Raw genomic sequence first — 16,713 nt, forward strand, 5'->3', positions numbered from 1 at the left:
TTAATCTATAAAACAGGGGCAAAAAGATGCAGCTAACTTCTGGGGATGGTGTGGGGACTCAATGGGGTAGTGTGTGGAATGCATTTAGCACAGTGCCTGGCCTGGAGTGGGCACTTGGCCTGAAGTCACCAGGCCCCTTTTCCCTTCTGTGAGGCCCCAGGAGAAGAAGCACATCCACAGAAGACAGCTCTCAGCTTTACAAGCAGTGTTTCCATCCTAGGAGAGGGAAGCTCTTCCCTCTGGGAAGTCACAGCTGCATTTGAATTAAATGCATACCTGGATGGTCCAAGAAATTGAAGCCATTCTTCTCTTGTCATGTGATTTTAAACACATCACCTAACCTTTATATAGTTTTTCCTGTGGAATAGCTTGAATAATCCATGACTCAGACAGGTGTGTTAGGTTGATAATTGATTTTTGTTCTCCCACAGGTGAATTAACCATAAAGTGAACTCTTCCTGGTAAGATTAGGACTGTGGCAGGCTTCTCTAGCAACTCATCTCGCTGCCTTCTGGACCATCATCTGTGACCATTACTGTGTACTGTGGGACAGAGTGTTAATTTGAGTATGTTTTGGAGCCAAGAATCATTAGACAGGTAGAAATTCTATTTGAGTGTATCTGGATACATAAAATGAGTCAAAGAGAAGTGATTTTTGGGCAATCTGCTGATTTGCCATATTCAGGCATCGATATGGATCATTAAGACTTGATGGGGTTATGCTGACTACAACCCTGGTAGCCTGTGTTGCCAAGAAATTCACTGGTAGGGGCGCCTGGGTGGCTCAGTCGGCTAAGCGTCTGCCTTCAGCTCAGGTCATGATCTCAGGGTCTTGGGATCACCGGAGTCTGCTCCCTACTCAGTGGGGAGTCTGCTTCTCCCTCTCCCTCTGTCCCTCCCCCCTGCTGGTGCACTCTCTCTCTCTCTCAAATGAATAAATAAAAATCTAAAAAAAAAAAAAATCATTGGTTCTCCCATTGAGCTCTATCCCCTGACAAGCGTTGGAGAAATCAAGTGATGACCATTTATAATGACTGCTTGATTACAGTCTTTGAGGCTGCTAGAATCAGGCAGTACTGTTAAAAAAAGGAGGGGGGCCCTCCTTTTGACCTCTGGAAAGCCCTAATGATAGCCCAGGGCTGGAGTGAACATTGTAATGAGCATTACCTACAAGTCTCCTTTGTAAATCTCTGACCTGACAGGAATATTTCTTTCTACTCAATCACTCTTATACGTGGGAAGGGAGAGGCTGATCTACTCCTCAGCCTTTGTTTTGGCCATCAGACTTGAATTTTGGTTTGAGATGCATGTGACCAGTCTTTGTTGTGATTTGGGTGTGATTAGAATTATAGTTTATACCATGCATAAAATGACAAAGCAGAAAGGGGATGTAGGGCTTGTCTCCTACAAACCTCCTCTTTTAAAGAAATGGGCTCAAGAGGTAAAGTGACTTTCTCAAAGCCACCCACCTATTTAATGCTGGAGCTGGGACTAGGGCACAGGTCTGTTGACCCCTGCAGTACACTCTTTCTCCACATGGTGCTGTGTCTCTATCTCATGTAGGTAGACACATGGTCTTGTATGATGAGATGCTGGGAAGGAAACTGACTTTTATTAGAACACTATTTCCTAGGAACTATGCTAGGTGTTTCATCTACATTGGCTTATTTTATTTTCATGCCCTTCTGCCAGAGCGAGATCACCATTAAGCCATTTTCACACAGATGGAGAGGTTAACCTACTGGGCTGTAAGACCACAAAGCTCATGCTCTCTCCTCTGGGAAGCGAAGAAAGAGATAAGGGTGGTTAAATGGTCCAGAAAGGAAACAGATGGAATCAAGCACAGCTTTGTTTAGCTACGTCCATTCGCTGTGCATTTTCAGGTGGGGCTATCCCTGAGACACCAGAGATCAACCCTGCACTAAGGCAGATCATAATGTGTCATGCCTCAAGTGACATCAGTATATAATGTGTCTGGGGCAGGAGCAAGGCTGAAAACTTCTTACCCATAAAAGTTTCAGAGGCACACAGGAACTTTAGAATTTTGTTAGAGAATGTGTCCCCAACCTTACTTGAATGGAGGCTACTATGCTTCTCGTCCAGACCCTATAGCCTCCAGGATCTGTCTGTCCATATCTATAGATACTTCGCAGGGCCTATGTGACCAATGATATAGCTATATTTAACCTTTTAGAACCAATCCATATGACCCTTGATAGGACTTGAATCCATTACCAACTTTTTCTGGGAGAAGATGTGTCATCAGGGTAGGGATATGTCCTTTCATCTTTTAGTCCAGAATGCCTAGCAGAGTGCTTGGGTCCTAGTACTTAATATAAGGGCTAATGGAAGCAAATCTGTATTGAGTTATTGCACTGGATAAACTGAATTGATTTCTAGTTAGCCGTGGAGGGTTCAGGAGGGATTTTCCAGAAAAAAGTAAGCCTTTATGAAAGATTTGAAAAGGAGGAGAGGAGTGGAGTATACAACTTCCACCAAGAGGAAAAAGCTAATTTCTACTGTAATAGCATTTTAGAAGGACTATTTAAATACCTTTATGTTTCTACTACTATATCCTTCTTTCAGGGCCCTTCTCTGAAGAAGTTCCAGTTCCATCATAGACCACTGAGAAAATCTAGATGTCTTTCTGAGTCCTCCTCACCCTGAGAAAAACGCAGGTAACAATGGTATTCAATTTTTTAGGGGCATAGAACACCAAGGATTTAGCTATTAATGTAGAACTACTAAGAAAATGCCCTGAAGAATTGTTAGAATAAATAACCGAACCAAACACTTTCATATCTAGTATAAAACATTGCTGAATTGATTTACTCAGACATTATCAGAGCAAGAAAGAATAACATTCTGGTTTTAATGACAAAAGGAAAAAAAAAAAGAAAGAAACCCAAACTTTGTAGGTGCTGGTGACATTCTTGCAAGTTGTTCTTTGGGATGTAGTTTAAGAAGTAATTTGCCCTTGTGGTAGGGAGAAATAGGACTGCCGAGGCTTTTGAGCAGGAGAACTGCCCAGGTGTGGGGCTGCATGGAGGCTCAGCCAGGTAGCTAGCCGGCTGCTGCAGCCTTGGCGTGACTCCCATCTGTCCCAGAAGACACTAAGAACACTGCTGGGTGAGCTGCCATGAGGTGGTGATGGATCACGCCTGTGGTCTGATTCTTGAGGAGCCATGGATTCACTGCAGCATGCCGTGGCCATATGTGAGCCCAGGCCATACGTGAGGTTCTCCTAGGAGAAGGAGGGAGAAGCCACATGACATATCTTATACATCTTTTATTGCAACAATCATATCTGAATGAGCCAGAGTCTGGGCTTTCCCAGACAGCACAGTCTGCAAGAGACATTGCATCCTGATGGCAGGGGCATTGGATTTTGGGAAGCAATGAAGTGTTGACTGGCTCCTGAAGTTGAACCAACTACACAGTCTTCACCTCCTGGAGGGCTCAGAAATGAGAGGAGACAATTCTGCAGTCGCCCCATAGGGTGAATGGAACCTTAGAATCCTTGTTCAACCTTCTAGGGTTTGCAGTTCCACTGCAACAGCTATGCCAAATAGTCTGACTGAACCCTTCCAGTGGTAGGAAATTCACTTCTCTGTGGCATCTCACAAAGCTAGGTAACTTTTCCAATTAATAGTCCTTCCCAAGAGTCTCATTCCAACCTTTGCATGCTGGTTCAACCATCAGCACATTTTCACTCTCAAGAACTTCATGGCTCTCAAGAACCTCTGTGTTAGAGATGGACCTTTCTATACCATGGGGGTTCCTTAGTTTTGGGGGGCCCTTTCTATAACTTAAGGACCTTCTTTCTCTGTGGGTCCTTTCATCTTTTCCACATATACTTATCCAATTGTCCTCAACCATGACTGCACATTAGAATCAACTAGAGAATTAAAACAAAATCCTGATGCCAGGCCTCATTAAATCATCCTTTCTGGGGGTTGAACCAAAGCACTGGTATTTTTAAAGCTCCCCAGATGATTCCACTGTGCCAAGTTTGAGAACCACTTGTTCTCTTGTTCACAGAATCTGGTTAACCTCTTAAAGGTCATGCTGTAGAATAAAGCATCCTAGATTTGAATCCTGACTCTGTCACTTGGGCAACTCTCTGTGTTTTTGTGTTCTCATCTGTTTTTTAGGGATAATAACAGTACTCTCTGAAAAGAGTTGTCAAAAGAACTGCATGAGGACATATTAAGTCTAGATGAATCTCTGGCATCTAATAAGTGCTCTATAAAGTTTGATTCAGAGCCTAGGACAGGGCCTAGCAAATGTTAACACAACGTTTGTGGTCTTAACATGAACCAAGCATTATCCTACGTACTTTACATGTCAATGCATTTTGTTGCACTGAAGACATAAGCAAAATGTGTCTTCAGGACACCTCTACATGGTAGGGTATATTGTCCCAGACTATCTATTTAGCTTACATCTTAGTGAACAACCTACATCTCTTGTCATCTCATGTATCTTCTTGCCTCCCACCAAAATCCCTCCTAAAGCTCTTCTATGAAAATTCTATACACTTCCAAAATATCCAAGGTGACTAAATTCAGAGCTCCTCAATGGTCAATCCAATACCTTTTGTTGCCTATTGTCAAGCCCAGTGTTTATTTTTTTTTTTAAGATTTTATTTATTTATTTGACAGAGAGAGACACCGCGAGAGAGGGAATACAAGCAGGGGGAATGGGAGAGGGAGAAGCAGGCTTCCCGCGGAGCAGGGAGCCTGATGCGGGGCTTGATCCCAGGACCCTGGGATCATGACCTGAGCTGAAGGCAGACGCTTAACGACTGAGCCACCCAGGCGCCCCAAGTCCAGTGTTTATTAATGAGCTAGGCATATAACAGATGCCCAGTAAATTCTTTGTGGAATGATGAAATTAATCTTGTGAAACTATGCTAATATATTTATGCAAAAGAGGGGGAGAAAGACTGAATTCCTGTGAACGGTGAGGTAGTGGGGATGCCTACTTATGTGCTAGGCACTTTTCATGCATCATTTTCACAACTGTAGGAGATGAATGTTCAGGTAATCTTTGGCTGTGTAATAAAGTATGCCAGAACTTAGTCTCCTCAGGTAACAATTCTTTTGCTTGTGGATTTGTAATTAGGTGGGAGCATAGCAGAAATAACAACTCTGCTCCAAGATGGCTCAACAGAGGACTGGAGTATCTACTTTCACTCCAGCCATTATGGAACCACCTTGGTAGCCTAGGCTCCTCACTTGCAGCCCCAGGTTGGCTCTGGGTTGGATGGGCTGGAATAGAAAATCTTGCCAGAAGAATGCAGCTCTCTATCTCAGCCTCTCTACTCCCCATTCTAAGGGGAACTGTGTCTGTGCTTGGGGAGAAGCCAAGCCAAGCAAAAGATTTCAACAGAGAACGGAGGAAACACACCCACTGAGGTTCTCATAGCAACATAATCACGCACAGGCAGCAGCCTATTTCGGTGGGAGCTTGTCTCAGCTCCCCTCCTCCCTGGTTAGTCACAGAATGGATGCACTGCACAGGCAGAAGCAGTGTGGGGTGAGGTGGAGGGGAGAGTGTTGAACTGAAAGTCAGGAAGCTGGGAAGCTGCTCTCAGATGTTCCCTCAGCTGGCTGAAGGATCATGGACAAATGTCCTCCTTTCTCTGATCTCAGGGTTCTTATTTGTAAGATTAGAGGACCAAAATGCTGTGAGGATCCTTCCCTTTCTGATTTTCATTGATTGTATGAGTATTGAGACTCTCATGGTAGGGGATGAGATGTCTCAATCTTTTGTTTCTGAGAAAGATGCTAAGATAAGATGGGGTTCAAGAGGGTAAAAGTCATTCTTTAGATTCATCTCATTCACCCATCTACAACTTTCTGCATGTTGGCAGGATGTGAAAGGAAGGAGGATGACCAGGTGTTGAGAAAGATTTTGCTCACTCACCCCCAACACTAGTCAAAGTTTGTGGTCTGGGAAAGGAAAAGGTTAAGGAGTTAGGCTCATTCTTTCATTTACATTCACTCCTTCCACGAGACACACACACAGACACACACACACAGGAGCCCATTAACTCAAGCCTGTTGCCCATTGTCTTTTCACTCTTTTTACTCTCCACTCCCACTTCTCTCCCTCCTCCACTTATTGCAATGCATCCTCTCTTTCCCCTAGGATCAGGTGATGGAGGCATCTTTAGATTCTGGCCCATGGACTCTGAGGTTAGTTGAGGACAACTAGGCTCACATTTCCTGGCTGTCAAAGGTGATGATAAAAACAAATAGGGCATGCATGCAGGACTGATCTCCCTATGTAAGTACAGGGTTGAAGTGAAGAGAGCCAGGGTGCTCAGGAGCATCTTTCAGGTCCCTGTCCTTGACTTCTGGGTTGAAAGCTTGAAAGTGCAGCTGTCTTTGAAGAAGTCCAGCCTGACTGGCCTGTTGCAAAGGGAGAGACAGAGTGCCCCCCCTTGTTCTATTTCCCACCCGCCTGACAGATGGCCAGTAAGACAGAGAAAAAAGCTCTCAAAGTGAAGACAGGAATGCATTGTATAAAAATTCACACCCCCTGCTACCGCCCAAACTCCCTTAAAAAAGGATCAAGAGAATCCTAATGGGTACGTGACATCCTCCCTCTCTCCCATAAAAGGGACTTCAAAATCTGGTGATGATGGGGGAGGGGTGAGGAGGGAGAAGAGAAATGTGTGGGCAGGGGGCTGATAGGGAAGACTGAGGTAGGGGGAACAGGACTGCAGGCTCATCCATTTGACTATCTCCTACCGTCTTTCCCAAACCACCTCTGGCTGAACCTCTGGCCCAACCTCTCAGCCTAATAGAGGCTTGGAGCCCCAAGTGCCTGGACAGGGTCAGTGGGAGAAAAGGAGAGATGATAGCACACTTAGTCCAAGAGTTGAAGGAGTTAAGGACCCTCCCTCACCCAGACACCCACCCCTTCGCTCCCGAAACCGTAATTCGTCAAGGAAGGAACCAAGAATTGACGGAGGAGCTGGGGAGTTGGGGGGTGGGGTGGGGTGGGGGCGAGGTAACTATGGCCCAATCTTGCCCAGAGCTTGTCCTCGGTGGGAGGACGAACACTCGGGTCTAAGAACCTGCAAGAGCCCAGCTCCGGCGCCCCGCTTTCTGCGAGCCTCCCGCGTGGCCCTGCAGCGTCCACGCGGCCCTTGCCCTCGTTCAAGTTGTGCACAGCGCCCGGCAGTGGAGGCGGCCAAGAGACCCCTGGAGCCTGGGGGAGGTGGTGGGCCCAGGGGCGCTGGGGGCCCTCCGTCTGCGCCCAGCCACCGCCCGCTCTACCGAACCTCCTACCCCGCCCCCACTCACCCGGCTCAGCCCCTAGGAGAGACGCGCAGGAAGCGTGTTGCTTCGCCCAGCCGATCTGCAGAAGTTGAGAGGAGTTGGTGGCTGCCTCCGGCCGGCCGGACTTTGCGAGCAGCCGCGAGAGGAGACGCCGCCGCTGCCGCGGAGCCTTCGGGGCTGCCTCCCTCCAGCTTAGCCCGCAGCGCGGGTGGAGAGGGGCGGGGAGGGGGTCGGGTGCGCGAGAAGAACTTGAAACTGTGTGAAGGAATCCGAAGCAGATGAGAAGGGAGGAAAATAAAACAAAGTGGAGACTGCAGAAAAGACTCAACCGTAGTTGATTGTATCGGCTGAAGCTCCAGCAGAGGGGCTGGGTTGGTTTTTTTTTTTTTTTTCTCCCATTCTCTCTCTCTCTCTTTTAAAGCTACACCAGCTCTCTCTTTCTCTACTATCTCTGTATCACCAAACCCTTGCTGGCTCTTATGGGCATGAAACACTCCTCCCGCTGCCTGCTCCTAAGGAGGAAAATGGCGGAGAACGCTGCCGAGAACACCGAGGTAAGGAGGCGAGAGGGCTGGGGCTCTCGGCGACCCCGGCAGCCCACCCCGGACCACCGCGCCGCCGTCGCTGTCGCCGCTGCCGCCGCGCCGGCGCTCTGCACCTAGTGCCAAACTTTCCCCTGCTCCATCCCGCTTGCTTCTGCCGGCCGTGTGTGTGTGTGTGTGTGTGTGTGTGTGTGTGTGTGTATGTGTGATGGGGGAAAGACAGTGCATGTCTCAGGTCCCCTCCCTCTTGAAAATGCAAAAGAGTCGCTCTCACCCCATCTCCCTCTCCTCCACCCGCCGCTCGCTTCTCTTTCCCCAAGTCCCAAACCCTGGGCAGCAGCGCTCCCCTGCCCTCTCCTCTGGGCTGCATTAGGGGTCCAGAGTCCCGGATTTGTGCAAAGCTGGGATGGGGGATCCTGGGGCCACGTTTGCTCCCTGCAGTGCCTTGACCGTCTCCAGCCGCTGCCTCAGCTTTACCCTTCAAGCTCGAGTCAGTTCCCAGCTCTCAGTCCCCGCAGCACCGCGGAGAGCTCCGGGCCTTTTGATGGTGGGGAGGGGGGTGGCGGGCGGTTGGGGGCAAACCGAGCCGGTGGTGGGACTTGGGCACCACCAATAGACCCTCCCGCCCAGATCCCGCACGGGAGAGGTCTGCAGTCCTCGAACGTTTGAGCCGCCTCGGGGGCGCTAAACCCGAGTAGGGAGCACTGGCCGCGGCCACCTTCAGAACCAGGGACAGCACCCGCTCCTGCAGCTGCCGAGCCCGCGCCGGGTGGGGGCTGCGCGCCGTGGGCTGCAGCGAGAAATGGGTCTGTAGCCACTCGTCCCGCAGCAGCTTTGGAGGAGGTCGCTCTAGCTCCGCAAATTGAGCTCTTGCCCCCCGCCTTCGACAGCCCAATAGCTGCCCTTTCTCTGCTCTTGAATTGGCCCTGAGCCTCAAAGAGCCCTGCTGAGTTTTGCGTCCGAAGACTGGAGGCTGTAATTCCTTGGCCTCGCACTGACCCTGCTGTAGATACAACTGGACTAGTCCGTTGGCTCTAGGCACCTGTAGTCACGAAGGGGATCAGCGTGGGCAGCCCCCTTACCTTCCTGGAGAAACGGTGCGCCGAGGTGGGGGCGGAGTGGGGTATGTGTGTGAAGATCATCCCTTACTCGGTGGCAGGAAAAAGACAGAGAGCAAACTCCCGGGCTCTATTAATAGCCTGGTGTCTGGTGGGGCTGCCGTACATTTCACATATGGTTACCCATATGCAGCGTGGGGCGGGGATGGAGGTGTGGCGCGGGGATTGTCCCTCTGTCTTGCTGGAATGCAAAAAGGTGCGGAGACCCTTCCGATCTTCTTCAGTAAGGTCTTAACTGCAGCTAACCATTATCCCACAGCATAGGCAGCAAAGCTTTTAAAATCCCCATTCTCTGAGACACTAGAAGCAGCATGCATCTGGCAATTGTCGATTTCGAAAAACAAACACGCTCTGGGGCTTGGGCATTCAGTAGCTAACGTTGTCTCCTTGAGTTAGGGCAAAGCCAGCATGCCTACAGTCCCCTGGACACTTCCTCTTCCCCAGCCAGCAAAGGCGCCTAGCCTCACAGCAGAGAGCTAGCCTTACCAATCCCCTCGCATTCCTCCCTCTGATCGCCCACCCGCAGAAGAGGTTGCTAAAAATAGCTCAGAGTCAAGGCTGCACTTCTGTAAAGTATTGAACCAGTGGGCATGTCACAGTCCCTGCAGCCAGGTGGCTGGAGCGCTGGAAGCAAGAAACAGCTTTCTCCGGCTCTTCCCTCCTCCCTCGCGGTTTCTAAAAAAAAGTTTTCACGGGTCCCTAAGCCCCCCCCCTCGTCCCCCGCCCAACCCCGGCTGTTGCGCGGGGTCTGGATGCAGACCCCTGCCAGATTCCGCAGTGTGCAGGAGCGGCTGCTGAGCTCCCCACCTTGGCCAGGGTTAAAGGCGTCCAGAGCAGGCAGAGCGACGCGCGCCAGGCTATTTTTACTTGCTTCCCCCGCGGCTCCAAGCTCCCCCTTCTCAGCAGTTGCACATGCCAGCTCTGCTCAAGGCATCAATGAAAACAGCAGTAGAGGCGGCTGAGCTCCTGCGAGGAAAAAAAAAAAAACACGTCGCATGCCTGGCACAAAGGTGGGGGTGGGGAGGGACAGACCCAGCTGGAGCTCTTTGGAGAGGAGTGAGTCTGGGGGTTCAGTTCTTAGCAACTTCCCTTGAGAGGGAGAAGATTCAGACTTGGTCAAATGTGCCCAGTGGAGGCATCCAGGCGCGTGACAATCACTTGGTTTTCCTCCAGGAACTGGCTGTTTTTGGAATACACCAGGACTAGAGCAGTACTTCCAAAAGTGGAGGTATTATGGCTTTGCCTGCATTATGGTGAGAGAGAGAGGAAAGGACACCTGTGTATGTGTGTGTGTGTGTGTGTTGATGGTGGTAGTGGTCCTTGTTGCTAATATAATGTCTTTATCAGAGACTGACTCTGTACCAGGAATAATTAGATACTCCTGATTGAAAGATGGAGGCAACCCCAGGCCCCTGCCCATAAGTAGCTCACAGTCTGGTGGACCACAATGCCCAATAATTCAGATAATTCTGTAGCACCTTTTCCTGCCTTTTGTTAGTGTTGTTTGCAAGCACTTTATCTCCTTTCCTCTTACAATAATCCTGTGAGGTAAGCAAAGGTTAGTATTCATTTCATGTCCCCATTTTATAAGTGAGGCCACTGGGGCTGCGAGATCAAGCAGTTTCTGAGAGTCACATGCTGGGCTAGGACAGCCCTGGGACACAGACTGCCACCACTTCTCACTCGTTGCCCTTTGCCCTACACTTACTTCCAAAAAGATGTCATGTGTGAATAGGAGTGGGTGAGGAGTGGGGAGGACAGAGATACTTTGGAAAGGAGAGAGGCAATGTTGGGGGTAGGCAAGGATGATGGGAGAAAGTGTTTTTCTTTTTTTTTCACAAGGTAAAAATAGGGACAGACATTCTAATTGTCAGGCAGGAGGGAGAAAGTGAAGAATAAAGCTACTCATATTGTGAGCAGAGCCTCCCTCATTAAGTGAAGTTCAGAGCTGGGGCAGTGGGAATATCAAGGGCATGGGCTTGGTGGGCACAGTATGTTCTGGGTGGCCCTGAGTGCACTCTTTAACTACTTTGACTTCAGTACCCCTATGTGTTCACTTGAGCTGGTTCCCTTTATAGTACAGAGAAGGCATAGGATATAAGGAAATACTCTGACAGCCCCTGGCACAGGGTACACATGAAGCAATGTTAGTTCCATTTATGCTTTATTGGGTTCCTTAATATGCTTCTCCTCCTCAGCTAAAGGAATTATCACCTCTGCTCCCCACATATCATCAGAAACTTTCTGATACGGCCTTCTGAAAAGTCTGCAAAGCCTCTGGCCTGACTGTTCTGTCTTATTATCCTATTCAGCTCACTATCAGTGCCCAAGGCAGGTCATTTTCACTTTTGCCCTCACTACGGCAATAGGCTCTCAACCGCAGGTCCTCTTCTCTAATCCCGCCTCATTATCACTGCTCAAAGGGTTTTCCAAAGCACAATCTGCTCATGATCACACATCTCTTTAAAAATTTACCATGTTGCCCTATTGCGTACAGGATACAAGATAAAGCCCATTTTCCCTAGTATAGTGTAAAAGTCCTTTAATACCTGCCCAGTGCAGTTCTCTGTATAAACCACTTCCTGCCTGAATGCTTTTGTGCATACTGGTCCCTCTGCCTGGGCTGCTCTTTCCCCTTCTTCTCTGGAAAAAAAATCCTCCTCAACCTGCAACACTCAACTCAAAGGTCATTTCCTCTGGGCACCCTACCCAGATCTCCACTTATCCTCCACACTCATGAGGAGTGACTACTCATTCTCCTTCTTCTGTGTTCTTAACACACGTCTCATTTTTCCTATTATAAGTTGATTGCCTTTTTATATGTCTATTTCTTCAGTTAGATAATGAACTTTTTTTTTTTTGGTATACCCTGTTCCTAACACTGTGCCTGACACACAGTAAATAATAAATGTTGATAATTGTTGACTGAACTGATTCATGTGATTATGCATACCACGTAAGCTCGGTGAGCCTTCTGGGTTTTAGTCACTCGTGACTTTCTGAAAATTGGGCTTCCTATCTCCCACCCCTCTGCTGCACTTCTGCTATTGTGGACCTTTAAAACTCAAAATGAGTAAAGATTCTGGGAATCAAGTTGCTGCAGCAACTCAAAACATGGGTACATTTTGGTTATTCATGTACCTATTCAATATTCTGTAATTACTGACTCTTATTATGGGGTGTTCATCTGAATAGCAGATAAATGGATTAATCACAACGCCCAGTTATGAACCATGGGGGGATAATGGACTTTTCTGAGCTGCTGCTTGCTTTACTGATTCTTGGTGAAAGCCTGATGCATTATTTATGGTGATGACTCCCTGACTGGGGTTTTAGCACCTCAGAGGAGAGCCCCCAGGGGTGAGGGAAAGGAGTCATTTTGGAGACTCTTTTTAAAAAAAAATGTTCTATTGACTTTCTGACCCAGAGAGAGAATAATTATGGGTTGGGGAAAATCCTACAATGGGACAATGGGGTTAGGATACCAGTGACTGCTGCTCTATGAGTTGTGGGGAGCACTGAGCTGACTTCTGACATGGTGTATGTTGGTGGCCGTGGCTAATGGAGTCCTCTCCTCAGGAAGTTCTTTTCAGCTGAAGTGTGTGGTTCTATAGTACAAAGGTCAGGGAATTGAGGAGGAAGAGGACAAAAGAAGGCAGGATACAGGCCCACTTCTTTGAGGATGGTCTGCATCCATGTCTCTTTCCAAAGAGTATGGGAGCTAACAACTATCTCAGCTCTAGAGCCAGACTGCTTGCCTTAAAATCCAGCTCGGAACTCAGTAGATGTGTTGTTAGGTTGAATATAACTTAAACTCTCTGGGCCTCATAAAATTGTTGTGATGATTAAATGAATTAATTCATGCAAAGGGTTTAGAATATGGTGAGTGCTCAATAAGTGTTTATGATTATTATCCTGCTAGCTTTTAGGAGTCTTGTTGAAGAAGTGCAAACCAGATGAACTCTCCCATTTCCTTGTTCCTCCAGCTGAAATGATCCATAAACGATAATCCTCATTGATTTTTTCCTCCCTCAGCAAACACTGATTTCAATCCTTAAGTGAGCTCAGGAGAATTAAGAAGATACCCACATTTCCCCCCCCTCAGAAATTTGGCTTTTCAGAGTCCTAAATTGGCTTTTGGCTGTCAAGGAGGGTGAAACACAACATTCTTGTCTCCAACTCAGGAGTGGGTTTCGTTTCCTCTTCTTTGCTAACTGCAATGCAAAGTGATTATCACATACCAGTGTTGAACGTGCAAAAATCTATAAAAACAGTACTTACACCTTGGAGTCTACTGTGCCAGCAGGGGAAAAGTGGGCAGCATGACAACATGTGAACTGCCAAGGTAACTGGAAGCCGGTTTGTGTTGTGTGACACGCAGGCATTATTGTACCATTGTGAACTGACTTAGTGAAAGCACGGAGACAACACACGCAGATAGGGACCTCCAAAAGGTCACTCTGTCCATGCTCCCACTGCTGAACACACTTAACCCAGGACACCAAGTTGGTTGCTTGGTCTCTCACTGAAAAGCTCAGGAGAAGGTGATTTCCCCAAACTTCTTACATATCTCGTATCCCGGCAGGAAGTTCTTCCAGAAGTGGAGCTCAATCTCTTCTATTGTAAACCCAGTCACCTTTATTTATATTATTCCAAAAGGAGATAAAAACTCTCTGGTTGCCTTTGTATTTGGGGCTGTATTAGGAGTGTCTCACCCTCATTACTGGCTTTTGTTCCAAGGTATTCCAACCCCTGTGTCTCTGATAGTCTGACATTAGCCTTCTCCTATGAATAACTAGGAGAGGATTGTTTAAGACTTGCCTTTCCTGTGTTATGCAGCCCATTGGTTATTTCACACATCAAGTGGCTTTTCTACTTCACTTGTTATTAGAATTCCCTCAAGCATCACAGCTTTCCCTAGATTTGTAATGGGTGACCCATAAGTAAAGAGCTCTTTTAAAAGTATAATTTTATAAGAGCAAACAGCCTGATGTGTACATTTTCAAAAAGTCATAGAATCTTAGAGCTGGATGGAAACTCAAATCATTTAAATCAAGAGATGGAAAATCTTGCCTATTATCACAGAGATCTTCAATGCTGGTATTGAGACCATGTTTACTGCTAGGTCAATGCCATTTATCCATTGGCATTTATACATTGGTTTTGGTCCTTTAAATGTAGCATCTGATTTACTGTTCTTATTTTTGGTGCTAATTCTGTGTATGTCCTGACACGTAATATTGAAAACCAGAGTTTCTGTACATATAATCTAGGAATTGTGTATAATGAGATTGCGGTCCTTTTCACATGACATTTAAAATGCTTTGGCATATATCATCTTGTTCAATGTATGCCATCATATACTACATACATACACATATGCATTATATAATGTATGTCAGACATACATACATAACACTATGAGTTACATATTATCCCCATTGTACAGATGAAGAAGCCAAAGCATAGACGGTTAGTGTTATTGCCCAAGATCCCACAAGTAGTAAGTGATGGAACTGGGCTTCAAACTCTTCTTGCCACCAAGACCCGTACTTTTTCCAGTCTACCAGGCTATGAAGGCATCTGAGGGACCAGAGTAGAAACTTAAAACATGAAGAGAAAAAATGGAGAAATTAACAGGAGAAATGAGGAATGGTGGATTTGGAAGAAATGGAAAACAAGACATCAGTCCTGCCTTCTTTTTTCCGGGCTTTCTTTCCCTGCCTCCCCCACCACCCTGCCATCCTCCTTTTCACAGTCATCAATGCTATGCCCTGTGGGTGGCAGGGACCTGGTATGACTTGTGGCTGGGACAATCCTCGTTCCACACCGCCTACTCATGTAAGATATCCTTATGCCTGGAGTCCTCTCTAGTGGGCTAGGGGAGAAACTTGTCTAACACAGTATGCCTCTTTTGGGGGGTGAAATGAATAACAAAGACTTCAGAATAGGAACTTTGGGTTTTCATTGTATCTTTGTGGTTTTATCACTTATGTTTGTTTTCTATGGCTGCTATAAGGAAGGACCGCAAACTGGCTGGCTTAAAACAAGGGTAATTTACTCTCACAGTTATGAAGGCCAGAAGTCTGAAATCCATGTGTCAGCAAAGTTGGTTGCTTCTGGAGGTTCTTAGGGGGGAATTTGTTTCTCACTTCTTTCCTAGCTTCTAGTTGCTGCCAGCTGTGCTCGATATTCCTTGGCTTGTCAACACATTGTTGCAATCTCTGCCTTCATCTTCACATGGCCCTTTTCTCCATGTGTGTGTCTATATTTCTTCTTCTTTATAAGCACACCGGTCAACTGGATTACAGCCCAACCTAATCTGGGATGACCTCGTCTTAACTTGATTACATCTGCAAATAACTTACGTCCAAATAGGTTCATATTCTTGGTAATGGGTTAGGACTTGACATTTTGGGGGAGAGGGACTTGATTCAACTTGACTCAACCCACAACATCATCCAACACAGTGTCCACATATATTAGGTGTGAGTTGAAAATGGCAGATGAACGACTGAATGAATACATAAATAGGCCTCAGAATAGTTGCAAAATTGATGAAGGCAGTCTCTTTCCTTCAAGTCTCTTTCCTCCTGCTCACTCAGCTGTCCACCTTGCCCACTGGCTTCTCAGTGTCTTGATAGGGCCTTCCTTTCTTGTGCAATAGAAATAATTATAACAAGAGCTGCCATTTTAATGTTCATATTGTGCGTTGGGCACAGTGTTAAGTGCTTTGTAAGCATCACCTTATTTAATTTACACAAAAAGATTACAATGCAGCTCTTTCTATTTCTGTTTTGCAGTTGAAGAAGTGGGAGCTTGCAGTGGTTGATTATAGAGCTAGAAAGTAGCCAAGGTGGGGTATTCTCAGAACTGGATGGAACTGCTTTGCTGTTGACTCGGGCTTCTCTCCTGTTTTTATCCACATCCCCAACTTTGAGCTTATTCTCATCTTTGCCCCACACCAGCTCCCACTTGCTGAAAACTTGGGGGGATTTAGGAAGGAACTGATCCACTTCTATGCATATTCCAGAAAGGACCTATGGCAAATTGGAGCCCGTCACTCTGTAGCAAACTCCATGTATTAGATCCCCTCATCCTCCTAGGAGGTTTGCTTTGTCATCGCCAAGGTAATTATTTCAGTGGTAGAATTGTGAGCCCATTACTAGCTTATTTGAGGGGCAATTCTGGAAGCAGGAGGGATAAGGGTTTTCTTGGCACCTTCCAAACAGTTAAACCACGTGCGCTGCTGACTTCTCGCCTAAGGCGCTTTAGTGTTAGGTTAAGTGTGCAGCCCCTGGGACTGGCACGCCTGGGGCTGGATCTCAGCTTACCAGCCTTGCGTAAGTTACCATCATCATCTGTGTCTTGGCTTCATCATCTATGATATGGTAATAGCACTTGATCCCACTGAGTTATTATGGGGATTAAGCGAGTTATTTCACATAAAGCACACTCCTGGCACATGGTAAATACTCAAGAAAGACAAGCTGTTATTTGTAATCTGGGCTTATCCAGTGCTGCCCCAAAAGGGAGAGTGGATGAATAAAGGGTCTTTACCACTGATGTTATGGAGCCAGTTTCGGCAGAGCTGGAGCAGAGCAGTCAAGGGAAGGCATCTTTGATTCAAGTTATTCATTCACTGAATCACCGATTCAGCCATGAAGGCAGCTGAAGACAAGGCTCTTTAGCACCCTAGGGGCCCAGGGGCCACTAGCCCCCATGTGAAGTGCTTCAGTCACAGGAGGGACGGGGTTT

General features: G+C 47.0%; 1 protein-coding gene and 1 long non-coding RNA gene across 3 annotated transcripts in view; one reads left to right on the plus strand and one right to left on the minus strand.

Annotated features, from left to right (window-relative positions):
- Window positions 1-2,839: 2,839 nt before the first annotated feature.
- LOC145721707 (uncharacterized) lies at window positions 2,840-7,408 on the minus strand. Its single transcript, XR_014145559.1, has 2 exons — window positions 7,320-7,408; window positions 2,840-3,244 (listed from the first exon to the last, which is right to left on the minus strand). It is a non-coding gene; the product is annotated as an uncharacterized LOC145721707 (long non-coding RNA).
- Window positions 7,409-7,770: 362 nt separating this feature from the next.
- The window catches only part of PRMT8 (protein arginine methyltransferase 8), an 82,533-nt gene continuing 73,590 nt past the window's right edge, over window positions 7,771-16,713 (plus strand). For both annotated transcript variants that reach the window (XM_081821066.1, XM_081821067.1), the window contains exon 1: window positions 7,771-7,849. In XM_081821066.1, the coding sequence (XP_081677192.1) occupies window positions 7,775-7,849 (75 nt within the window). In that variant the 5' untranslated portion in view covers window positions 7,771-7,774. The remainder of the gene's footprint in view (window positions 7,850-16,713) is intronic.

Source organism: Leptonychotes weddellii, chromosome 5, assembly GCF_054177405.1.
Source record: "Leptonychotes weddellii isolate Sample4059 chromosome 5, ASM5417740v2, whole genome shotgun sequence".
Taxonomy (NCBI): Eukaryota; Metazoa; Chordata; class Mammalia; order Carnivora; family Phocidae; genus Leptonychotes; species Leptonychotes weddellii.